General features: G+C 47.7%; 7 protein-coding genes across 7 annotated transcripts; 3 read left to right on the top strand and 4 right to left on the bottom strand.

The window, feature by feature from the left end:
* Positions 1-918: 918 nt before the first annotated feature.
* F4813DRAFT_119776 (uncharacterized protein) lies at positions 919-2234 on the bottom strand. The gene is made up of 2 exons (XM_049238593.1): positions 1397-2234; positions 919-1337 (listed from the first exon to the last, which is right to left on the bottom strand). The coding sequence occupies exons 1-2, from the start codon at positions 1863-1865 to the stop codon at positions 1081-1083; spliced, it is 726 nt and encodes a 241-aa protein (XP_049098625.1). The 5' UTR covers positions 1866-2234; the 3' UTR covers positions 919-1080.
* Positions 2235-2883: 649 nt separating this feature from the next.
* On the top strand, positions 2884-4818 carry F4813DRAFT_119759 (TAFII55 protein conserved region-domain-containing protein). The gene has a single exon (XM_049238592.1). It carries the CDS (start codon positions 3021-3023, stop codon positions 4611-4613), a length of 1593 nt encoding a protein of 530 aa, XP_049098624.1. The 5' UTR covers positions 2884-3020; the 3' UTR covers positions 4614-4818.
* F4813DRAFT_119756 (mitochondrial ribosomal protein L37-domain-containing protein) lies at positions 4798-6017 on the bottom strand. The gene is made up of 2 exons (XM_049238591.1): positions 5369-6017; positions 4798-5238 (listed from the first exon to the last, which is right to left on the bottom strand). Exons 1-2 carry the CDS (start codon positions 5742-5744, stop codon positions 4982-4984), a joined length of 633 nt encoding a protein of 210 aa, XP_049098623.1. The 5' UTR covers positions 5745-6017; the 3' UTR covers positions 4798-4981.
* Positions 6018-6025: 8 nt separating this feature from the next.
* F4813DRAFT_362683 (mitochondrial NADH-ubiquinone oxidoreductase 12 kDa subunit precursor) lies at positions 6026-6830 on the bottom strand. Its single transcript, XM_049243649.1, has 2 exons — positions 6454-6830; positions 6026-6310 (listed from the first exon to the last, which is right to left on the bottom strand). Exons 1-2 carry the CDS (start codon positions 6677-6679, stop codon positions 6228-6230), a joined length of 309 nt encoding a protein of 102 aa, XP_049098622.1. The 5' UTR covers positions 6680-6830; the 3' UTR covers positions 6026-6227.
* Positions 6831-7247: 417 nt separating this feature from the next.
* F4813DRAFT_390364 (uncharacterized protein) lies at positions 7248-8806 on the top strand (the record flags this gene model as incomplete). The annotated part of the gene is made up of 3 exons (XM_049247005.1): positions 7248-7730; positions 7784-8400; positions 8455-8806. The coding sequence occupies 3 exons, from the start codon at positions 7248-7250 to the stop codon at positions 8804-8806; spliced, it is 1452 nt and encodes a 483-aa protein (XP_049098621.1).
* Positions 8807-13868: 5062 nt separating this feature from the next.
* On the top strand, positions 13869-15167 carry F4813DRAFT_390363 (uncharacterized protein; the record flags this gene model as incomplete). The annotated part of the gene is made up of 1 exon (XM_049247004.1): positions 13869-15167. One exon carries the CDS (start codon positions 13869-13871, stop codon positions 15165-15167), a length of 1299 nt encoding a protein of 432 aa, XP_049098620.1.
* Positions 15168-15735: 568 nt separating this feature from the next.
* Positions 15736-20175, bottom strand: F4813DRAFT_119683 (P-loop containing nucleoside triphosphate hydrolase protein). The gene is made up of 2 exons (XM_049238590.1): positions 19732-20175; positions 15736-19589 (listed from the first exon to the last, which is right to left on the bottom strand). Exons 1-2 carry the CDS (start codon positions 19909-19911, stop codon positions 16305-16307), a joined length of 3465 nt encoding a protein of 1154 aa, XP_049098619.1. The 5' UTR covers positions 19912-20175; the 3' UTR covers positions 15736-16304.
* Between the last annotated feature and the right edge of the window lie 32 nt (positions 20176-20207).

The following is a 20207-nucleotide window of genomic DNA, read 5'->3' as shown; positions in this document are numbered from 1 at the left end:
TAAAAAGAGAAAGGGACTATTTCATTTCGGACGGATATATCGGTTCGTCTTTAGGATAAGCAGCTGGCGTATGGATCTCACTCGCTCGAATTTGGGTTGAACTTTGGGGATATCAAGAGCAATACGTGTGTATGATACCAAAAAGCAATCAAACATACCTACATACCTTAGGTACTTATATGTAGACCTGCCTACCTATGTATGGTAGGTTTTCATTTTCATTCTAATGTACTCTAGATACGTATAGGTTAGGTACCTACATGTACCTATATAAATAACCCTCTGGACCTACACGTGTTCGGACGGAAATATATCTAGGGCCGCGTTTACGAGAGCATTCATCATACTCATCGGTAGCTGACAACGATATTACTTATGATGTATGAGATGCGTACTTTCAACCCACATATGGCTCTAACCTAATGATCTAACCTATGTATGTATGTTAAGCTCTTTCGGGTTTCCGCCTTTCCCCTGAACTAGCCGGCCAGCCTCCTACGGCTCCTTCTATTATGAGGCGTTCGATTTGTAAAGACCTTGGTAATAGCCTTGAAGCGAGGTGTATTCATGTATTCTCGACCGACGAGCGGTTCAGTCTATCTCGATAAGCTTATGCTCAAAGCACGAGGGTGCCGATCCCTCCTTCGGCTATCTTATAGTCAAGGGCAAGGGCGATATAGAAACCACGTCACTGCTAACGTTACCTCCTTCGCTGGGGTAGGTAGTCACGGTAGACAGGGAAGTAGATGGTTTTAAGAGTAAAATTGGACTAGGGGGTATTCTACTGTGCAAAACGCACACCAAGCAGAGTATGCTTCATATACCAATAGCAACGCCAAACCGTACTCCCTCAAACCCGTTGATGCCAACGCCGTAGGCCATGCAGAACACATGCGTAAGGCACCTATGTATAGATAGACCCTCGTATCGTGTCTTGGGGCTAAAATATAGCTCGGTGTGTGATAAAGACAATAAGACGAGAATCATATTCAGGCCAGAGCCGATATCCCTCGGTATCTCTCGGGGTTTAGAATTTCATCTGGATCGGTAGCAATCCAAGTAGCTCAGTAGCTCAGAAGCTCAGAATTCCATATCTATCATAGCCACGTCCTCGTCGGCAAGTGAGCTCAGGCCCGAGCTAGGAGGCCTTGACTCGATGTCGACAGTTTCGGGTTCAGGGGGGCGCTGCGACGTCTCGTGCATCTTACGTGCCCAGGCGTGTATGCTGTTCTCACTTCCGCCTTCTGGGACGACCTCGCCTTCGACGATGCCTCGGCCTAATAGCGTACCCGCGTACTTAGAGTCTTGGTCCGTTTTGTTGTGCTTCCGCTTAAGCGCTGTGGTTTGTGTTTGTTAACATAAAGTATGATATATATAGGGTCTGTGTAGAACATACCACTCAAGTAGTCTGTCCCGCGCTGTTCCTCTACTCCTTCTACACCAACATCGCCGGCGGCTGGTTTGTCCAGAGCCGCGACCATGCGAATCCTCCGGTTCTTGCTCCCCTTAACCCAACGTATGAATTCGTCAACCCCTCTCATGTCCTCCTCCCCGCTTACTTCTTGAGCCGTGAAGTCGCGTTCTGGCCACAGAGCACCGCAGTCTTCGAGAGCGAGGCGCACATCGACTACGTCGGGAAGGCCTGGCACACCCACCTCGTTGTTAAGTGCCGCGTGCTGCGCGGTGCGTCGCGAGATAGCGGTAAGATAATTTGCAGCGAGCTCGGTCAGCGCGTCAACCGTGCTGGGCGTCGATGAGTAGTAGCCCTGTGCGCGGAGGATCTGTAGGATGGCTGGACGTAGGAGAGCGTGATGGATCTCGGAGGCGGTAGGCGCGCGGTGAACCTGCTGGGCGTATGACGACATTGCGAATATCTCCTATTATCTGATATCGCGAGACGCGGCCGTCAAGAATGTTGGATGGGACGAATTTCGTCGCCCCACCTAGGATTATCTGATTGTAAGAAGCGGACGTTTGGAAGGTAAGGATTGATCGAGTAGGTCGTATCGAAGATCTTTACGGGGTGTAAGCTTTCTTTCAAATCGACAATCGTGGACTTCGTACATTAACTTGGATTGATTTGTCAATCGTAAGGAGGCCCGGCTCAGTATGACTGGCCAATAATGTAGTACTAGTACTTGATCTCAAAGTAGCAACAGTGTGACCAGATTGGGATTGAGGTTTTCGCCGATTCGTTGAGGTTGGTCGAATTATAGAAACGCCTATTGAACTATACGTATTGTAGAAGGTACACAGCGGGGATAAGAACCAGTCGCGAAAAGATATGCGTGAGCTAGGGGTCCAAGACGTGCTCTGCTTTAAGAGGATTGAAGATGGCGGTTGAGTGGTTGTTCTCGAGAAGTAATGTATAGTCGAGCTTGGAGCTTAGAGCTTGGAAATTGAATAGATGCCAATTCGAAGAAAACCGAGAGAATATATCGAGTAACTTTTTACTAGCCGTATTCGAACGATCCTGTCTGATTATCCATCTGATCAGCAAGTCCTAGCAGTAGTTGCCAACTCGTTGCGCCATATCAGCCAGCATCCGTGCTATTTACAAGTTGCACATTATTTAGAAAGCTGGGAGAATCGCTCTTCAACTTTTCAAGGTTGAGTTGAGGGAGAGCAACCTGCAAGAGCAAAGCTAAAGAGGCTCCACTTCGACCCACACGTACCAAAGCCAGGCAGGCTGGCAGGCACCTGAGGCGGGCGCTAACTTTACCTTCGTTTGTTTCCAGTAGGTACACGATATCTTTTTACGTATGTAAGTACCTAGGTACCTCCTACGAAGTATGTTAGGTACCTAGGTACTTCCAACTCACGGCCCCACCATCTGTATGTGCGCGGCGCAAGTCCCGATTCAATGTTACTTCTTCATTACATACCTAACAGACAGACAGAACATCTACCGGCTACCTTCTAGATGCTGGTTTGGTCCATAACATAGAGGATTAAATCTCACCATCCGAGAGTCTAACTGCATAGTTATTACTTTCGCCTATCCAAGTACACTCTTCATCATGTCATCTATCAACGTAAAGCCGACTCTCAAGCTCGACACGTCGCAGAAGATGCCGCCTCCGTCGAATCCTGAAAACCCGAGACCTATCCTCAAGCTCAATACAGCATCGCGAAAACCTTCATTCAGCGGCGATGCTGGCACCCCTACGCCATCTGGAGAGAGCCGGAAAATTAAGATCAAGATCAGTAGTCAACCGACCACGCCAGCCGCTACACCCGTCGCCCAGATACCAACTTTAACCAAGTCCAAAGCCGGTAGAACGTCCAAGCCAACGCAGAAGCTTGTTGAATCGAAGAAGCGCCCGTACGATAGCGATGAAGATCGACCATTGTCTGTCACTCGACATGAATCGAACCGGCCTAGCAAAACAATCAAGATTAGACCGACTATATCGAAGCCGGATCGCGCATCAAACGTGGCGTCGACGCCTATTAGCACCATCAAATTCAAGCCTAGAGGTGAACCTGTCCAGCATCATCCTGGAGATGCTTACGACTCCGAAGCTAGCGACCGTGAGGTTGATCCTGTCCGGGAAACTACATTTATTCTTCGCGTCTTGCCAGGAGCAGCGACAGAGTACTTGAAAAAGGCATTGGCTGAAGGCACTATCGGTTTGCCCAAGCAAAACGGAGGCGCGGATTTCGGTGTTCAATTTCTCGATGCTAAGCAGCGACGAGCTATGGTCACCATCGATGGAACCCACTACGCGGCAGTTCTTGTCCAGCTACCAACCATTACGGAGGCGATGAAGTCTTGGGATCGCAAAAACATGATGAAGAACTCTGATATTGTTGAGATGCTTTTATGCTTTGCAACTGTCAAGAGCGAGGCCGAAGCCAAAACGATCCCACTTCCACCTATGGCTGCTAAAAACGACTATAAGTGGCCTCACGGTCTTACCCCTCCCATGCACGATGCTGTCCATCGACGATTCAGAAAGACTGTATCAGAGAAGCAGTGGCAGAGCACTGCTACTCAAGTAGCCAAACTCCTCGAGGATGACGCAAACGCCTTAGAATCCAACACTGAACTCATCTACAATGAGGGCGAGGACTCCGGAGATTCCGACGACGATGACGACGACGAAGAAGATGCTGAAGGTGAAGCTGAGGACTATTTTGGAGACCATGCTGGTGCCCAGGACGACATGGAAGAGGATGCTGAAGACGATGAGATGTTAGCAGCCATGGAAGCCGAGCTCGCAGAGAGCGGAATGCATCATGAAGAGCCTGCAGCGGCCACGCCAGCCATGCAAATAGATGCACAAACTCCTATGACAGTCGAAGGAAACACTCCCGCGGCCATGCAGGAGATCATATCAGAAGAAGATGAAGATGACGACGACGATGAAGATATTGAGGATGGTGACGACGACGACGACGTCGACGAGGAGCAGTTGGTGGCGGAGCGAGAACGCAAAGAGAAGCTCGACGAGATTGAGCATCTAAAGAAGTCACTCGATGAGACCCTACGCCAACTTTCTGAAGTCACGGCGCCAATCTTGAAGAAGCGTGTCCTTCTCACAAAGGCCAACCTCGAAAAGGAGATTGCCGTCAAGAAAGCTGCGCTGGGCTTGACAGACGAAGATTAAAGGCTAGAACGAATAATCGCGCATAATATAGAATGCGTGTGCTAGAAAAGGAACGGCATTGTAAGACTAGAATACGGCTCGGAACGATACCCCTTAGTGCTACATAGGCGAAGTAGCTTGAATACTCAATTAATCAGTTAAATACTCTTTACTTACTGTCCTGTACTCGTGACACCGAGAATTCGATCTACATGACGTTAGATTGTCTGTTACGGTATATAGTGCCTGTCCTTTGGTATATTTGATTTGGTATATTTGATTTGTATATAGGTTTAGTGACAGGTTTAGTGACAGGTTTAGTGGCGTATAGTACATCTCGGGCAGAAAAGCGACTAGGTTACGGTCCAGACCACACCATAAACCATAGACTACATGCTCTTGAGGTAATTGCTTTCCTTAATCTTGGCCCTCCGCTCCTTGCGCATGGCCTTGCGCAGATCCTCTCTCGCTTGCTGCGCCGCGACGGCGCCCTCTATGGTGCCCTCTTCGTTGGCGGGCAAGTTGATACTCTGGTGCTGTAGTGGAATCTTGGGCGCCAGGGCTTCGATATTGCCCTCGAGTAGGAGATGGGCTTCCATGAATCGTTGTCGCTTGGCGGCTAGACGTCGCTGTTTCTTGGATTTTGCTAGAAGGGGGGGTTAGTGGGGTGTCTGGGATTCTTGGATGGTATGGATAGGTCGAGGTAGGGTAAGGGAAGCAAGGGCAACCGAGAAAAAGGAGAGACAGAAGAAGAGAAAAGAAGGGGGGTTGCTTACAAAATTCATCACCGGCATCATCGTCCGCCTCCTCGTCCGCCTTCTTTTGCACCTCTAGACACTTCCACAGCCACTCCGGATACGCATCATCGGCTAGCGCAACAGGATCTGTCCGGTTTTTGAAGTAATTAAGACCCGTCAGTATGGTTCCCTCCGGACACGCCGACAGCACAGGCTTTTCCTCGGTAGCGGCGTCGGCTAGCGGCGTGCTGAACACGGGCGGTTCGCTCGTAGACGGTGATGGTGGTTCGGGAGCGGGAGAAGATGTCCGGCGCGCAATAGTGCTGGAGAACGGCCGTAGGAGCGGGGCCGGAGTTCTAATAGGCATGCGCGAGGTGAGCGCCGAGGCTCGCTGGAGACATCGCTGGCATATCATAGCGAATGCTGTTGGCTACTTGCGTGGGATTGCGCAAGACGCTGGTGGGATAAGGTATGGATTTTAGAGCACGAATTATCGAAGCTCCAGAATTTTTGTAAGAGTCGGAGCTTTAGGTTAGTTTTCGCCGATGACAATTGGGGCGGGAGGCTACGGACCCGGTTATGATAGGGATAAGAGCCTTATGTAATTACATACCGGCCTCTTTACAGCTATGAGCTATTAATTAGATATCCTAAGCGCGAGTATAACCAAATTATTTGCTTTTTTAAGTCATTAGGCGGGATTTATGTCGTTTTCACATTGAGATTGTTGTTAAAAATGTACAATACACGGGTTACCGCGGACGGACAAGTATCCGCATCGCACCGGATACACCCTCATGTAAAGAGCTCTGTCCAAAGCAGTCCTCGTACCCTATGCATCTTCATCATGTATGCCATTGATAACCGTAGAACTCATCTTGCCTTTCTTTTTCTCCGTCTATGAAGTCTTCGAGATGTAGTTCTGTTGTTCGAATAGGTAACCCCGTACCCGGTGGTCCTTGAGCATCTGGAGGTATTTCTCTATTGTCTTGTTAGTCTCGTAGCTATAAGTAAACCCGGTGCTCTCTTTTCAAAAGAAATATCTCTATTATCTCATACTAATGTATCGGGATGCCCATCCAACACCCATAGAGCCTCTAAGAACGGCGACGGATCTAACTAACCTCGTAGAGCACCGCACTTCTCCAGGTGGTTAACACCCTCTCGGTAATAGCATTTGCCCAGCTCCTCTCGGACAAGTCGTCCCATCATAACTTGCACCCACTGCTCTCGGATGATAGCATCTTGCGCCTGCTTAAATCTCTTGTTGTCGTCGTAATCAACACCGTCGAATGTGGGAGGGACGGTCGGCTTCTTCGCCAGGAAAGCTTCGGATTCAGGGGTCGGCATTTTGGTCACGAAGAGACTCGGACGATTCAATCCGTAATTGATTGGTTGCTAGGAAGAGAGCTCTAAGTTGCAGTGGTTGAATCACCAGTCTCCGTTATTTCGTAATGGAGCTTCCACCAAGTCAGCAATCAAGCGATTCCAATGTGGTATGCTACATGTACATAGTATAATCACGTGGCTTGTTGATAAAAGTTGTAAAAGTTGTACGTACATAAGTACTTAGGTACAAAGCCATTAACTAACAGAAAGAGCGCTACTTCCGTGAACCACACTAGGTGAGCTAGCGTGAACAAATATGGTTTATTGGGCCGTGCTATCACAAAACTTGAATTAAGCTATCACACAAGCTAGGGCTTACCGCCCGCATATGCCCCACCGGCAGAATGAAATTTTCCTCTGGTCCCTCGAAATTTTTTTTTTTGAGCTACCAACCACGCCTTCTTCTACAGGATATAATACAGCTCCCAATCCATTTCTTCCAACAATCCTTTCTTCCCAACTCCAACATTACACGCGTCGAAGACGATTATCTTAAACAATACCCCAATCTCTTCACTTAGATCCAACAATGGGCAAGGTCAAGCAAGCAAACGGCAAAGCCGCGAAGGCTTCCAAGCCCCTCAGTGCTGTCAAGAATGCCGGCGTCACCAAAGCCACCGACAGCCCCAAAGCTAAGTCCAAGCAGATTGCCAAGGATGTCGCCTCAAAGGCTGTGAAGGGCAAGGATCTTAAGAAGAAGAAGGTCGAGTCCGAGTCCGAGGACTCTGAGTCTGACTCTGACTCCAACGACTCTGGATCTGATGATGCTTCCGGCTCTTCGGATGAAGACTCTGACGACTCTGCTTCCGAGTCTGAGGAGGAGAAGCCTGCTGCAAAGGCCAAGGCTAACGGCAAAGCTGCTAAGCCCGTTGCCAATGGCAAGACCAACGGCAAGGCCAAAGCTAAGGCCGCTAAGTCCGAGTCAGAAGACTCATCCGATTCCGACGAGGACAGCGACGACAGTGATGCTGCCGCCGACGCTAAGCCTACTGCAGACAAGGCTAAGAAAGAGGTATGTTGATTATCAGAACATATTCTATTGTGCCTAGCTAACGCGAATTCAAGTCATCGGCTAAGGACTCGGACGACTCGGACTCTTCCGACTCTTCTGATGCAGAGGAAGGTTCTGATGACTCTAGCGATGCTGATTCTGAGGCTGAAAAGAAGCCTGAGCAGCCGAAGAAGCGTAAGGCCGAAGAAGAGACCTCTACACCCTTTAAGAAGACTAAGACGGATGAGGAGTCTGAGGAGAAGAGCTCTACTCTCTTCGTCGGAAATCTCGGTTGGGCTGTGGATGACGAGAAGCTATACGACGCATTCAAGGATTGCGCCGACCTTACAAACGCTCGTGTCGTCACTGACAAGGCCATGCAACGCTCTCGTGGCTTCGGATACGTCGACTTTGCAAACCCTGAGGCTGCTCAGGCTGCTTTCGACAAGATGAACGGCGTTGAACTTGACAACCGTCCCATGAGACTAGACCCTTCTAAGCCCCGTCCCGCTGAGGACGCTACCCCCAACGCTCGTGCTGCCGACCGTGCCCGCCAACACGGCGATGTCGCGAGCCCGGAGAGCGATACCTTATTTGTTGGCAACCTCCCATGGGATGTTGATGAGGAGATGGTTACTGCATTCTTCGGCGAGGTCAGCGAAGTCAAGAGTGTTCGACTTCCCACCGACCCGTACGTATCTCTATCGATTTTCATCTCCGTGCCTTGACACTAATATTAGAGTAGTGACTCCGGCAACCGCAAAGGCTTCGGTTACGTATCCTTCCAGTCAGTTGAAGATGCCAAAACCGTATATGACGCCAAGAATGGCGCCTACATCGGTGAGGGCCGAAATTCTCGCGCTGTCCGTCTTGACTTCGCCAGCCAGCGACCGCCCCGTGACGGTAACTCGGGCGGCCGTGGTGGTGGTGGCTTTGGAGGTCGTGGCGGAGGTGGCCGCGGAGGTGGCCGTGGACGTGGTGGTTTCGGCGGCCGAGGTGGTGGTGGCGGCGGCTTCGGGGGTCGTGGCGGTGGTGGACGTGGTGGCTTTGGCTCTCGAGGTGGCGCGTCGTTCCAAGGCAAGAAGACCACTTTTTAAAGTGGCATAGCCGCACTAGACTCTATTCTGAGGGTTCTTTGACACACATGACGGTTGGCTTTGTGGGTTCGTCGGCTTCTCCGAAACTATAAACTCCTCTGGAGTTGTGGGCTTTGAGGGCTAGGCTTCTATAAGAAGCTGTGATTTGACCTGTGGGCTTGATCGGAGGGTAACCTCCATGTGGATTCTGAGGGCTTGAGGGTTCGAGGGCTTCAAACTGAGAGCACAGTCATCTGTGCTGATGCTATATGCATCTACGTATATCAGTTTTTTATCAAGTCGGCTTTTCCTTCTGTGGGCTCTGAGGGCTTTTTCAGTCGACGAAGTTGATACGAACCTCCCTATGCTCGGGGCCACGTTCCCAGCATCTGGAGGTGAATCAAGCTTCTAGACTACGAGGGCTTCATGACGGCGTTCGAGGGCATCAAAAAGTTCTTCTCTTTCAAATGCGAATGACTTACGGTTTCTTTACGATTACTCTGACGTTCTGGTCAGTCGGATCTCGGTGAGTATACTCTGCCTTGTACACCCCACAAGCTTAATAGTTACTACCCTACAGCTTCCTTAGGTTAGAAGTGAAACAATTACACCAGTTCATGAAAAGTGTAGTCTTTAACTCGGTAAATGTGAAATGTGCCTAATACCTCGTAACAGTTCGTTCAATTAAGACTAATACAACATGTCGATGCCAGGTTGTTTGAATAGCCATAAGAGTATATTCGAGATCGTAGTCCCTAACCAGCTACGCTAGTACCTGTTCCATAAGGCCTTAGGTCGTAAAGCCTTGTAACCTCAACATATTGCTTTAAGGCATAATAACCCTTTGGTTATTCGTAATCCCCTATCCACACCAGTAACACCATTGGGCGTCATAACCTTATTTATTATTCATGCGGTTTAAAGAGAATTGGCTCTCAAAGATTATAGCCAGTTTTCTGTATTAAATATTAGGAAGGGCGAAGAGGATTAATAAGGTAGGAGTGTCCACGAACCTATACGTACGTTCATATATACCCTTCTCACTGTACTTTATTTGTTTATGAAATAAGTTGGTAATACTTCAGATATTAGAGGCTATCAAGACACTATCTTACAAGGTTAATACTACACAACTATCCACCTAAGCACCTAACATACCATACTGCAATTAATGGTATCATTATTTACAGGTATGTAGACACACCGCCTATGTATTAGATGTACCTAAGACACATTTAGGACGTAGTTGCCTCCGCGCATCTCTAAACCCGCACCTTCATATCCGGGCACACTCATAGCTCTTTCCTTAGGTTCCTGTCCTAAGATGATATCTCAGGCTTATGTGCAAGTGTTCAAATTGATTATCCCACTGTTGCTACCCTTCGTTCCTTCCAAGTCCTAATCCACTACAATCTTTTTAATCTTCGACAGTTTGGCATCTATCTTCCTAACTTTCAACTCTTCATCCCACAAACATATTTCAATCCTAACTTTACCTATAAAAAGTTTACTTTCTTCAACACTTAATACTCTGCTTAATAAATTCTACAGCTTTATATTCGGAAGTCAACATACAAATCCCCTTGGACTACCTATTGTTTACACCACGGTACTTGCAAAAATATAAGATTCATACTCTTTTTCGAGGCACCTTTACAGTGGCTTTACGCAACTATACCAACACCAAAAAGAATTATTCGAAGTTATAAAATCCTACAACAAAATAATATAGATTTTCGCAACCGGCGGTAGCAAATCGATAGACTTTACGCTCCTGGTTTACGCGTAACCCAACAGCTGCATCGTTATCGTCCAACCTACCAAAACATTGTAACAACACACGAAACAACTTCTTGAATGCTCGAATATATCTGCCATTGTTTACATACAATTCCCGGCCCCAACAAACCGTCTCTTTCGTTATGTTAATAACGCCCGAAGCTCTATTCTATAAAGAAAACGACTGAGACATGAGATAGATAGGGTAATCCTAGATGAAGCCCACGACGTTCTATTATCGGCTAAGTACCTAATCTTGACCCAGGCGAGTGTCTTTGGGAAGACTTAAGACAGTTCAATGCAGAATTCAGGGCCCAGTCCAAGAAAACCATCCGCACATTGGTTTCGGATTGATTCTTCACAGGATTTCCGATTCTTCACGCCCAGCTACTTATAACGGTCCTTGTCCAGGCCTACCAGATCCGAAACCTGGACAGTTGTCATAATGTCGCCTACTCACCCGGTGCTAAGGAAACCGTTATCCATTGCCTTCTACGACGAACACAATCTATTCCTTATCCTATGAGTATAGAAGGGAACCGACAATAACAACATTCAAGAAATTAATAGAAACATACGCCAATATTCCCTTCTAAACTCCAGACAAGCCCTCATCTCGTCCAGGAAGTTAAGGCGCAGCTAGGTAGCAAAATGTACATACAAGTAAATTCCAGTATAGAGAGTCGAATTGCTGACTTGGAGCGCCAAATCCGTGCCGTTGAAGCACGGCAACTAAAGCAAAGCAACAACGCAAGAAAGCAGAGCGACAACGCGAAGAAACAGAGCTACAAAGTTGCAATACAACACTAATGGAATATATTACATAATACAAAAACTAGGAACTGGGAGCAACCCTGCTACTGGTGAAGTGTGGGAAACTTTGGACTAGAAAGAGACGACTGAACAAGCCAAGGACAAAAGCGTGCCTAATGTCAACAAAAATATCCAGGGATTTTTCAAACCCCTTTACAGCGGGAGCAACAAGCGGGTGATGGACAGAAGCCAGAGCTGTCGTCAATCGATTATAGCGAATTTATAGGCTTCGCGTTACCGCCTGCACGTACACCTGTAGGGCAGCCTCATGGTGTGTGGGGCTTGGTAACAAACTTGTAACCACATTGGTTAACTAGTGCCATATTGTTAGGATTCTATATGAGATATCTAGAATAGAGGATATCCTGTATGTATAGCTCAAGGTCCTGTAGATACCTAGGTTTAGAGTTCCCTGCGAAGTAATGATGTTATTTTCTTGCTTCTTGCTTCAACTTTCAACACGTAGTTCATGTAACGATATAGTGTTCGCCCTTAGATTACACGCCATTATGCTATTAAGGTAGCTCATTGGTGCATCTCTAATAAAGTCTACATATTAGTCTACCCGACTTATAATTCACGGCGTACTCATTAGGATACAATAGGGCTATAGTAACCCAGATACTAGGACTATTTAAGGAGGGTATACCTGCCCCTTATTAATAAGTAACTGGATGGAAGAGCCTAAAACGTGATATCTGGTAGCTTATTGGTTAAGTGTTGTTGTTGGCGTATTATTACTTCTAGGCTAGGGTTATTAGCCTCGTCAGCTTATTAGAAAACAAGCTATATATGCAAGAGGTGAGATCAAAGCTGACATTGATGGAAATGATTAACATTTAGCTTTGGTAATGTGACTGGATATTAGTAACCTACATAATATTGTCTTTTCGCATATATGTCATATGGTTATAATCTCATTGGAAATATGTTGCCCTAGTCATTTATCTGATATTATGTCTCGACATTAGGTATATGTTGTGAGTTATGACCGCTTCTTATTAACTTCTTATTAACTATACGAAGGTAACTTGAATGTCTTGGATATTGATAGTTTATGTATATTATATAGATAAGTCTAACACTGGAGGCTTAGTACTAACCTAACCTAGTATACTAATCTAACCTAGTATATTAACGAGATAGAAGCAAGACAGGGCTAGCGTGCCAAATAAGGCGTAGTGTGGACGTGCCTGACACATCTATGACCACCTGCACCCTCCTCCAGGGGGCTGGTGACATCTGCACTGCCCGACCCGTGATCCGATGGTATATGTAATCTGTTAGAGTTTGGTATCAAACCTAGTGTTGACTATGTACTTATTTATCTGTCTGCTACCTGATGCATATATGAATAGGCAGATATATGAAGATATATGAGCAGTCAGATGTTTATATCGGATGATCTCTGTTTCACAAGAGGTACCTACATAAGTAGACTTGGAAGAGTTTGGGCAAGTGCATGGAAGTACCCAGATGTGATGCAGCAGCTCAAATAAATTAGTGGACCCATCTTATATTGTATTGTACGCGCACGTTATCGGCAAGATCTGCCAAGACGCTATTCCAAATCTGTACGAAGTATAGATGCTGATTCGGTAGGTACTACTAACTTCAAATGTACTCTACTTTCCTTCCACTAACTGTTGGTTGGGATATCATCCTTTCTTACATGTACCATTCAAAATGTATTATTAGCACCCCGCCAAAATCTCATTTCCACAAGCTGGCCGATTGCGATAGGGGACTCTGTTCTATCTAAGGCAATAAGAAACAAAGACGGGCTCATTAGGGAAACTCACTTCTCTTCTTATCATTCCACCATCCTGTCACTTGTTAGGTCCCGACTCATACCCTTTTGCGTGTGACCCTTGACCATTCGTACCTAGGTTAGGTGCATAGCCAGTATCATTCGTTTTAGGAACATCCCACGCGTCGACCATCCTATTATGAACCCGGATTCCTCGTCCTTTGGCTCTTTTCAAATCGAATCGTTACGTTGATTCGACCTCCTGGTTTTTATTGCTCAACACCCTCGGCCTATCTTCAGACTTGGAAGCGTACGTGTGCAATATCATACCTACTACATAAACCCTTCTACCCTTTCTATGCATGTACCTATTGCACAATATTAATACCTGGCACGAATGAACTAACGCATATCAGTGGATCCCTGCTTCAGTGAGCGCGGGGCATTTCCTTTGCTGGCCTCTTGTTGGAGACGGCGACTTGGTGCCCCCAAATCCCCCAAACCTACCAAGTCTCTCGAGCCTCTTAAGCCTTCTAAGCTTAATCGCCGACGGTCGGTGAATAGCGCTCATTGTTAGTACCTATCATTAGATTGCTACTCTCGGATTCAACTGCCTAACCGTCGTCGCCCGTCATCTATCTCGATTTATCCAAGCATCTATCCAGGGCGTCTTTTACCTTTTTTTTTGTTATTATCTTTCCTAAGCCGTCGTGTTTTATTTTCATTTATTTTCCAAACAACATGTCGGGCCATAACTGGCAACGTAGCAACGACTCTCGGCGGGTCGCTAATCCTGCTGCAATGCGGCCTGCATCCGACCAACAGCGCCAACGAAACGATGGTGAGCCTAACCTGTTACACTGCCGTGAACCAAACATAACCATATCAGAATCATGGATTGAGGTGGCCTCGCACCCTTCCTCGTCCTCCGTCTCGTCCATCGGAGACGAGATCGTCACTACGGGGCTACAAGTGGGCTCCTCTTACGACGCTCGAAGGCGACGACGTTTACATCCGCAGTCTTATGCCCGACCCGATGCTCGACAACCCACTTTTGTTGCCGCCCACGCTGGTCAGGCTGGTACAAGCAGCAGTCAAGAAGAGTACGAAGAGAGCGAGAGCGAGGACGACCAAGTTTTAACCAGCTCCGCCGAGAATATTGCTTCTCCTCGACCTACTGGGACCACTCCTCTGCGACACTCGGCTCAGCCCGTTGAAGATGACTCGAGTGACGATGACGATCGTGCGACGGCACTGGCTCAACGCCCTTCGGAGCCGTTTCAACCTCAGCCAAATGCATTCTCGCACCCGCCTTCGCATTTGACCCACCGACACTCAGCGAGTTCGACCATTCCTCAGCATCACCGGCCGTCGTTCGGCCAGCGATCCCAGACTCGCATCGACCGTCGCGCCCCTAATTTTATGCCACCGCATTACCAGGCTGACAACGATGCGGCACTGCGTGCTAGTTTGACGACCCTGCTTAGCTGTGCAGCTGCAGCCGGTAAGCGAACCAAGGATGGCGAAAAGCAAATGGATGAGCGTTCTCCTGCAGCCACTGGGAACCAACCTGTAGAGCTGCGTTTCGTTCCCGAAAGCGAACTAATGGCCCCACCGCCGACGGCCCAGACACAAGCTGGCCAGTCTTCTAGAGCAAACCCACCAGCGACTACAGCTCGCGAATCGGCAGGCGAGAAGGTTAAGCGAACAGCCACACCCACACCCGCTACAAAATCGCCGCGGGCAACTAAGAAGAAGAAGACCAATGTGGCTTCGGGCGAGGAAGCTCTCATTAGCCCAACCCTTCTGACATGGGTTGTAAGCGCCGGCGTTGTGGTTCTTGTCTCCGTCGTAGGCTTCGGGGCAGGCTATGTTATCGGAAGAGAAGTCGGCCGTCAGGAAACCCTCGGTAGTCTGGGTACTAATGCCAGCGCCGTAGCCGACGGAAGCAACTGCGGAAGAGACGTGATTAGAAGCGGCAGTGGAACCCTGAGAAGATTCCGCTGGGGCACTACAATGGGCAGAAGCGTGGCGGCTTGAGATGCAAAGCGTAGTCGGAACACGAACTGGACTTGATATTATCGCTTTTGCATTGAGATTCGAGAAGCGGGTGGATTGGCGTATTGGTGTGTTACGAATTGATGACCCGCGGTTCACGATACCGTGTGCATTTTTGCGGTCGGCAACCTCATCAGTTTGACACCTGCCGGAGTAGAGTATGACGCTGGTCTATATTATAGGTGTTGTTAAAGCTGGTTGTTTCTGATGCCCGAGACGGAGATATACCGATGTTATCCACGAGCATTGTTCTTATACCTGGTTGGAGTTGGGGTTGATATTTTTGAGCGATATGACGGCTAACTAGTCGAACGGATGTGAGTATATTGTTGACATCATCATGGAAACGATGGTGTAGCAGTTAGACTAGGACGAGTTGACATACGTTTGTTTCGTTCATGCTTGGGATCTTGCAGATATGGTCGGGTTTGACGGGTTTAGGATTAGGATAGCTTTAATTGAAATGGAAACACATACAATATAGATCCTGAATATCTGATGAGAAGGGAAGAAATAAAGCAGAGAAGTGATTTGAATTGAAGCTGCAACTACTTGTTGAATCTGGCTGTTCCAGGAGAAAGGGGGGGATGAAATGCCAACATTGGGTAGCTATAACCGATAGATACCTATATATAAAGGAGGCGGGAGTTGGGTATAAGTCAAAACACAATTAGTAGTCTGAGGATATAGGTAGCAAGTAGGTAGTAGTCACAGGGGCTCTGAATAATCGTGTTGCATGAGGAGAGTGCCGCCGATGCACCCATACTACTATGTTACGGCTTGGCTTGGTTTGATTCTCGTAGTGTTGTGCTCAGTTATCACGTCGTACGTGGGAGCTAAGTAGCAAATAAACATTTGGCCTGGTATCAGGTTACAATATAATGCGACGAACAATAGGTATGTACACATAGTTGTGTATATATCATTGGTTGGGAGGTATGTACGGCGTAGACTAAGTAGGCGGTAGACTTTGAGGCAGCATGTAGGTATTTAAGTATAGATAGACAAGGCAAGGCAAGGCAAGGTGGTTTAGAGAATCATGTCTTTCCTATATAGGATGAAGTAAGACAAGAGGAGAGGAAGAATATGAATACGCAGTGAGATCCATTTATCTATTCGTTAATACCCATCGCTTTCCTCGACTATTTCATCATTATCATCATCATCATCATCATCATCGAGTATAAACGGCCCAGCCCTCCTATTCCCCCTTTTTTTCGCAGCACGCGCGCGTTTCCGGACGGGGATATCGTCCTCGCTTTCCTCGTCACCATCTGAATCCTTGCGAGCGGCAGGGTTATCCGAAGTTCGTTTCTGCTTAACGAGTTGGCTCATGGACGGGATACTGTCGTCGGCGCTGTCCTGCGTGGCATCGAAGCGCGTAGGCTCGTAGTATAGCGACTTCTTCTGCTGCTTTGCGGGACGGCCGCCGATGGTAGACGGCGTAGATGGTGATGTAGGCGATGTTGAGCGCCGGTTTCTCCGTGGCAAAGATGAGGTTGGGGCTGGGTTGCTCGATGTCGCCATCTCGTCTGCGACGACAAAACCCACTAGGTCGGCACCGTCGTCTGAGTCGTCTGTCAGATCCAGGTCACTGGTGCGGCGGCAATCATCGCCTTCGTCAGCACTCTCGTCGTAGACTGCTGGGGCCCGTGTATTCTTTTTCGGCCGCCCGCGTGGTTCTCGCGGAGCTGAAGGCTTTGTTTTTAACTTAGCAGTGCGTTTCTTGGGGGGCGGAAGTTCTTCCACATCTTCGCTGTCGTCAGCTTCTTTTGGGGGGTGTGCTCGAGCGTAGGGCTTCTGTTTCGCGGGTATAGAGGTTTTCTTTGGCCGCGGTGGACGAGACGAGGCGGCTGGCAACTCTTCAACTTCGGCATTTTCCTCTGGAATGGGAGATGCCATCTTTCTTTTCTTACGCACTGGTTCATCTGCGGCGTCACCATCCGAATTAGGTCCATAGTTTGGAAGTGGTAGTCGACGGTAACGACGCGCTTCTGCTTCGTTGTACGGTTTATCGAAGCGGTCTGAAGGAGACTGTGACGTCGCTAATGTCTTGAACAACTTCACGCAACGTTTCGTATACGCGCCATGCTTCACATTCACGGTCTTCCGCAATGTCCTCTGCGCGGTAGGATTTGCGGCCAAATCCACTTGCTCAATGTCTTCCATCGAGTCTCGGTGGTATGAGAGACTCTTGTATTTCTTATGCAATTCTTCAACCTGGTTCTTGTTGAGTAAAATTCGGTCAAGAGCTGGTATATCGACAATCTCATCCTCTTCAACCGGTACAGGCACGGGGACTTCCTTTGCCTTTCTGGGCTCTGACTTCTTCCCTAGCAGAGAAGCAACACTCGCGAAGCCAGTTTCGACTCCATCAGGCATATGAAACTTCTTAGGTGGCTTCTTTTTTCGTGGCTTCCCTTTCTTGGGCTCGGGGAGACCTTCAGCCTGGGTGTTTTCCACGGGAATCTCTACAGCTCTCATATCAACTTCGGGCCTGATATCTCTTGGGACTATTCTTGTTGAGAGGTCATGACGGAAGTTGAAGCGGCTACCATCGCATATCATGAGCTGCATCTTCTCGTATCCGTCTTTGGATTTTGCGTAATTATCCTCCTCCTTCCCTCGCATCAGGAGTAAAACAACACGCCCGGCACGCTTTCTTCCGGTTCGTCCCATTCTCTGAAGCATTCGAATTGGTGATGCGGACGCATCGTAGCATACGATGAGATCTACTTGACCAATATCTAGTCCTTCCTCACCGATTGAAGTGGCGACAAGGACATTGAATTCACCTTTCTTGAATTTCTGTATTCGTTCGATCTGCTCAGCCTGTTTCATGCCTCCTGATCTTTTCGAGTCTGCTTGTCCAACGAACACTGCGGCACGGATAAGTGGCTTATGAATATTAAGGACCCGTACGATTTCCTCGGCGCTGTCGCGATATTCACTGAAGACTATGATTCTGGTGTTAGTAGAACCGCCTTCCCGGCCATCGCCTGCATCCATAAAATGGTTCAAGACTGTATCGGACAGATATGTGAGTTTTGGGTGGCTGACGAAATCATCCTTCTTCGACCAGCTGGCGATTTTATCCATCATTTCCTGAAAACTGGGAGATTCGATAATCTGCTTCTTAAATTTGGAACCCTTCTCGCCCTTCCCTTCGGTTTCATCCCGAAATTGGACTAAGCTGTCATAAAACGGCTTGATGCCGTGGAAATTCAGTAGTTTGATGCCATGGGCTAGACTTGTCAAAACAGCGAAGATTGCCATGGTCATGAATTTTACCCCTTGGTTGACATGTTGCCCGCCACGAGCCATCCAATCTTTCCTGGCTTGAAGGAGACCATACACTGTGAGACTCATCGGGTCGCGACCATAGTAAATGTTCTGCTGACTTAGCTTTTCCACGAGTGGCTTTAAGGCCTGCGAAAATAAGTCTCTGACGAAATTCATCTCATCCGACGGATCTAACAGAACAATGTCTTCATCTCTCTGGTGAACATATTGGCGGATATCCATGGATTCCTCGGTGCGGATCTCCACATGTGAAATAGCGAGGTTGTCGATAACCTCCTGTACCGACTCAACTTTGGATCCGGGGGTTGCTGTCAGGGCAAGTATGCGAAAGCTACTGGTGAATCGCCTTAAAAAGCTGACGACTTTTACGTAGGAATAATTTCCCGTAGCCCTATGGGCTTCGTCTACTACTAGTAAGCCAATCGACTTGGGATCTGCATACCCTGAAGATAAATCATTCTCCAACGTTTGCGGAGTCATAAAGAAGACCCTTCTAGACCCCCACTCTTCTGCTCGAAGAGCTGGCGGTATCTCTCCTGTGAGCAAGGTTGTCTGCGATCTTGGAATACCGGCAATATGGAAACACGCGTCGACCTGCTGCGATACAAGCGGCTTGGTAGGGGCCACAAACACGATCTTGGCTGATTTCATCCAGCGAAAGTAGTTTAACATGATAGTAGCTGCAATAAACGTTTTGCCCAATCCCGTAGGGAGAGCGACGAGAGTGTTGTTGAACAGGCCATTCTTAACAATACTGAACTGGTAGTCTCGAGTGGGCCCCAGGTTTGTAGGATAAACCCAAGTTTTCATGGCTTCTAAGTCTAGTTCATGATGAGTTGGCGGCTCGGGTGGTAAATCTACACGGAACGCTCGGTTTCTATTGGACTGAGAAGATCCGGAACCAGGATCTCGTTGAATTGTTTGACCAAATAAGGTAGTCTGGCGATAAGTAGGGACTGGGTCACCAATCCGTTGTGGCTGCAGAAAGCCTGCTGGTCCCTTCTGAGACACAGGCTGAGCATCTGCTAGTGGGCTTGAGAATGCATCTGAAGGTAAGTCGTCAAGGTCAATGAAAGATTGTCCATTAGAATTTGATCGCTGCTGAGATGCGTGTTAGTGCGGTCCTTCGAAATACCAAACCAAGATACTGTTGAGCAACACCAAGAATCATGATAGTCATAATATCATAACTTGAGGCAATTCATAGTCACGCCCAAGAAAATAGAAATCAATATATTCATACCAGTGAGCTTGTGTGAATTGAATTGGGTTTGTTCCCCTGAACTGGTGGCCGTTGGACGTGGGGTTGAAATCGACTTTGGTTGATCTTGGCAGGTTGACTACGAACTGGAACCGGCACCTGACTGGCGGCGATGATAAGATCTTCGTCGGCAATATCGTCGTCGAATTCATCCGAATCCATAGTTTAGGTTTTATATATTTTTATAGGTAACTATCACATAATTACCTACCTAAGATAGGTAGGCTAGAGGTGACTATTAACCATTTAATATTCAATACAATAGACCCTTTGTGATAGGTCCTTTGTCTGAGAGTCACCGAACATGCGTTAGACGCGTTAATGCAGGTGTAACAGGTGCGACTATAAAATAGTTGGCGTTGAAATGTCGCGAAGTCATGTGAATATCGTGGCAATTACAACATAATTCTGGTGGCTTTATCTTCGATTATCCTATTTAATAGATTAATAGATATATT

Source organism: Daldinia decipiens (genome assembly GCF_022478715.1).
Source record: "Daldinia decipiens strain CBS 113046 unplaced genomic scaffold F4813scaffold_21, whole genome shotgun sequence".
In the NCBI taxonomy this organism is placed as follows: domain Eukaryota; kingdom Fungi; phylum Ascomycota; class Sordariomycetes; order Xylariales; family Hypoxylaceae; genus Daldinia; species Daldinia decipiens.
The sequence above is the reverse complement of the archived record's forward strand: the minus strand, read 5'-3'. Positions and strand labels throughout refer to the sequence as shown.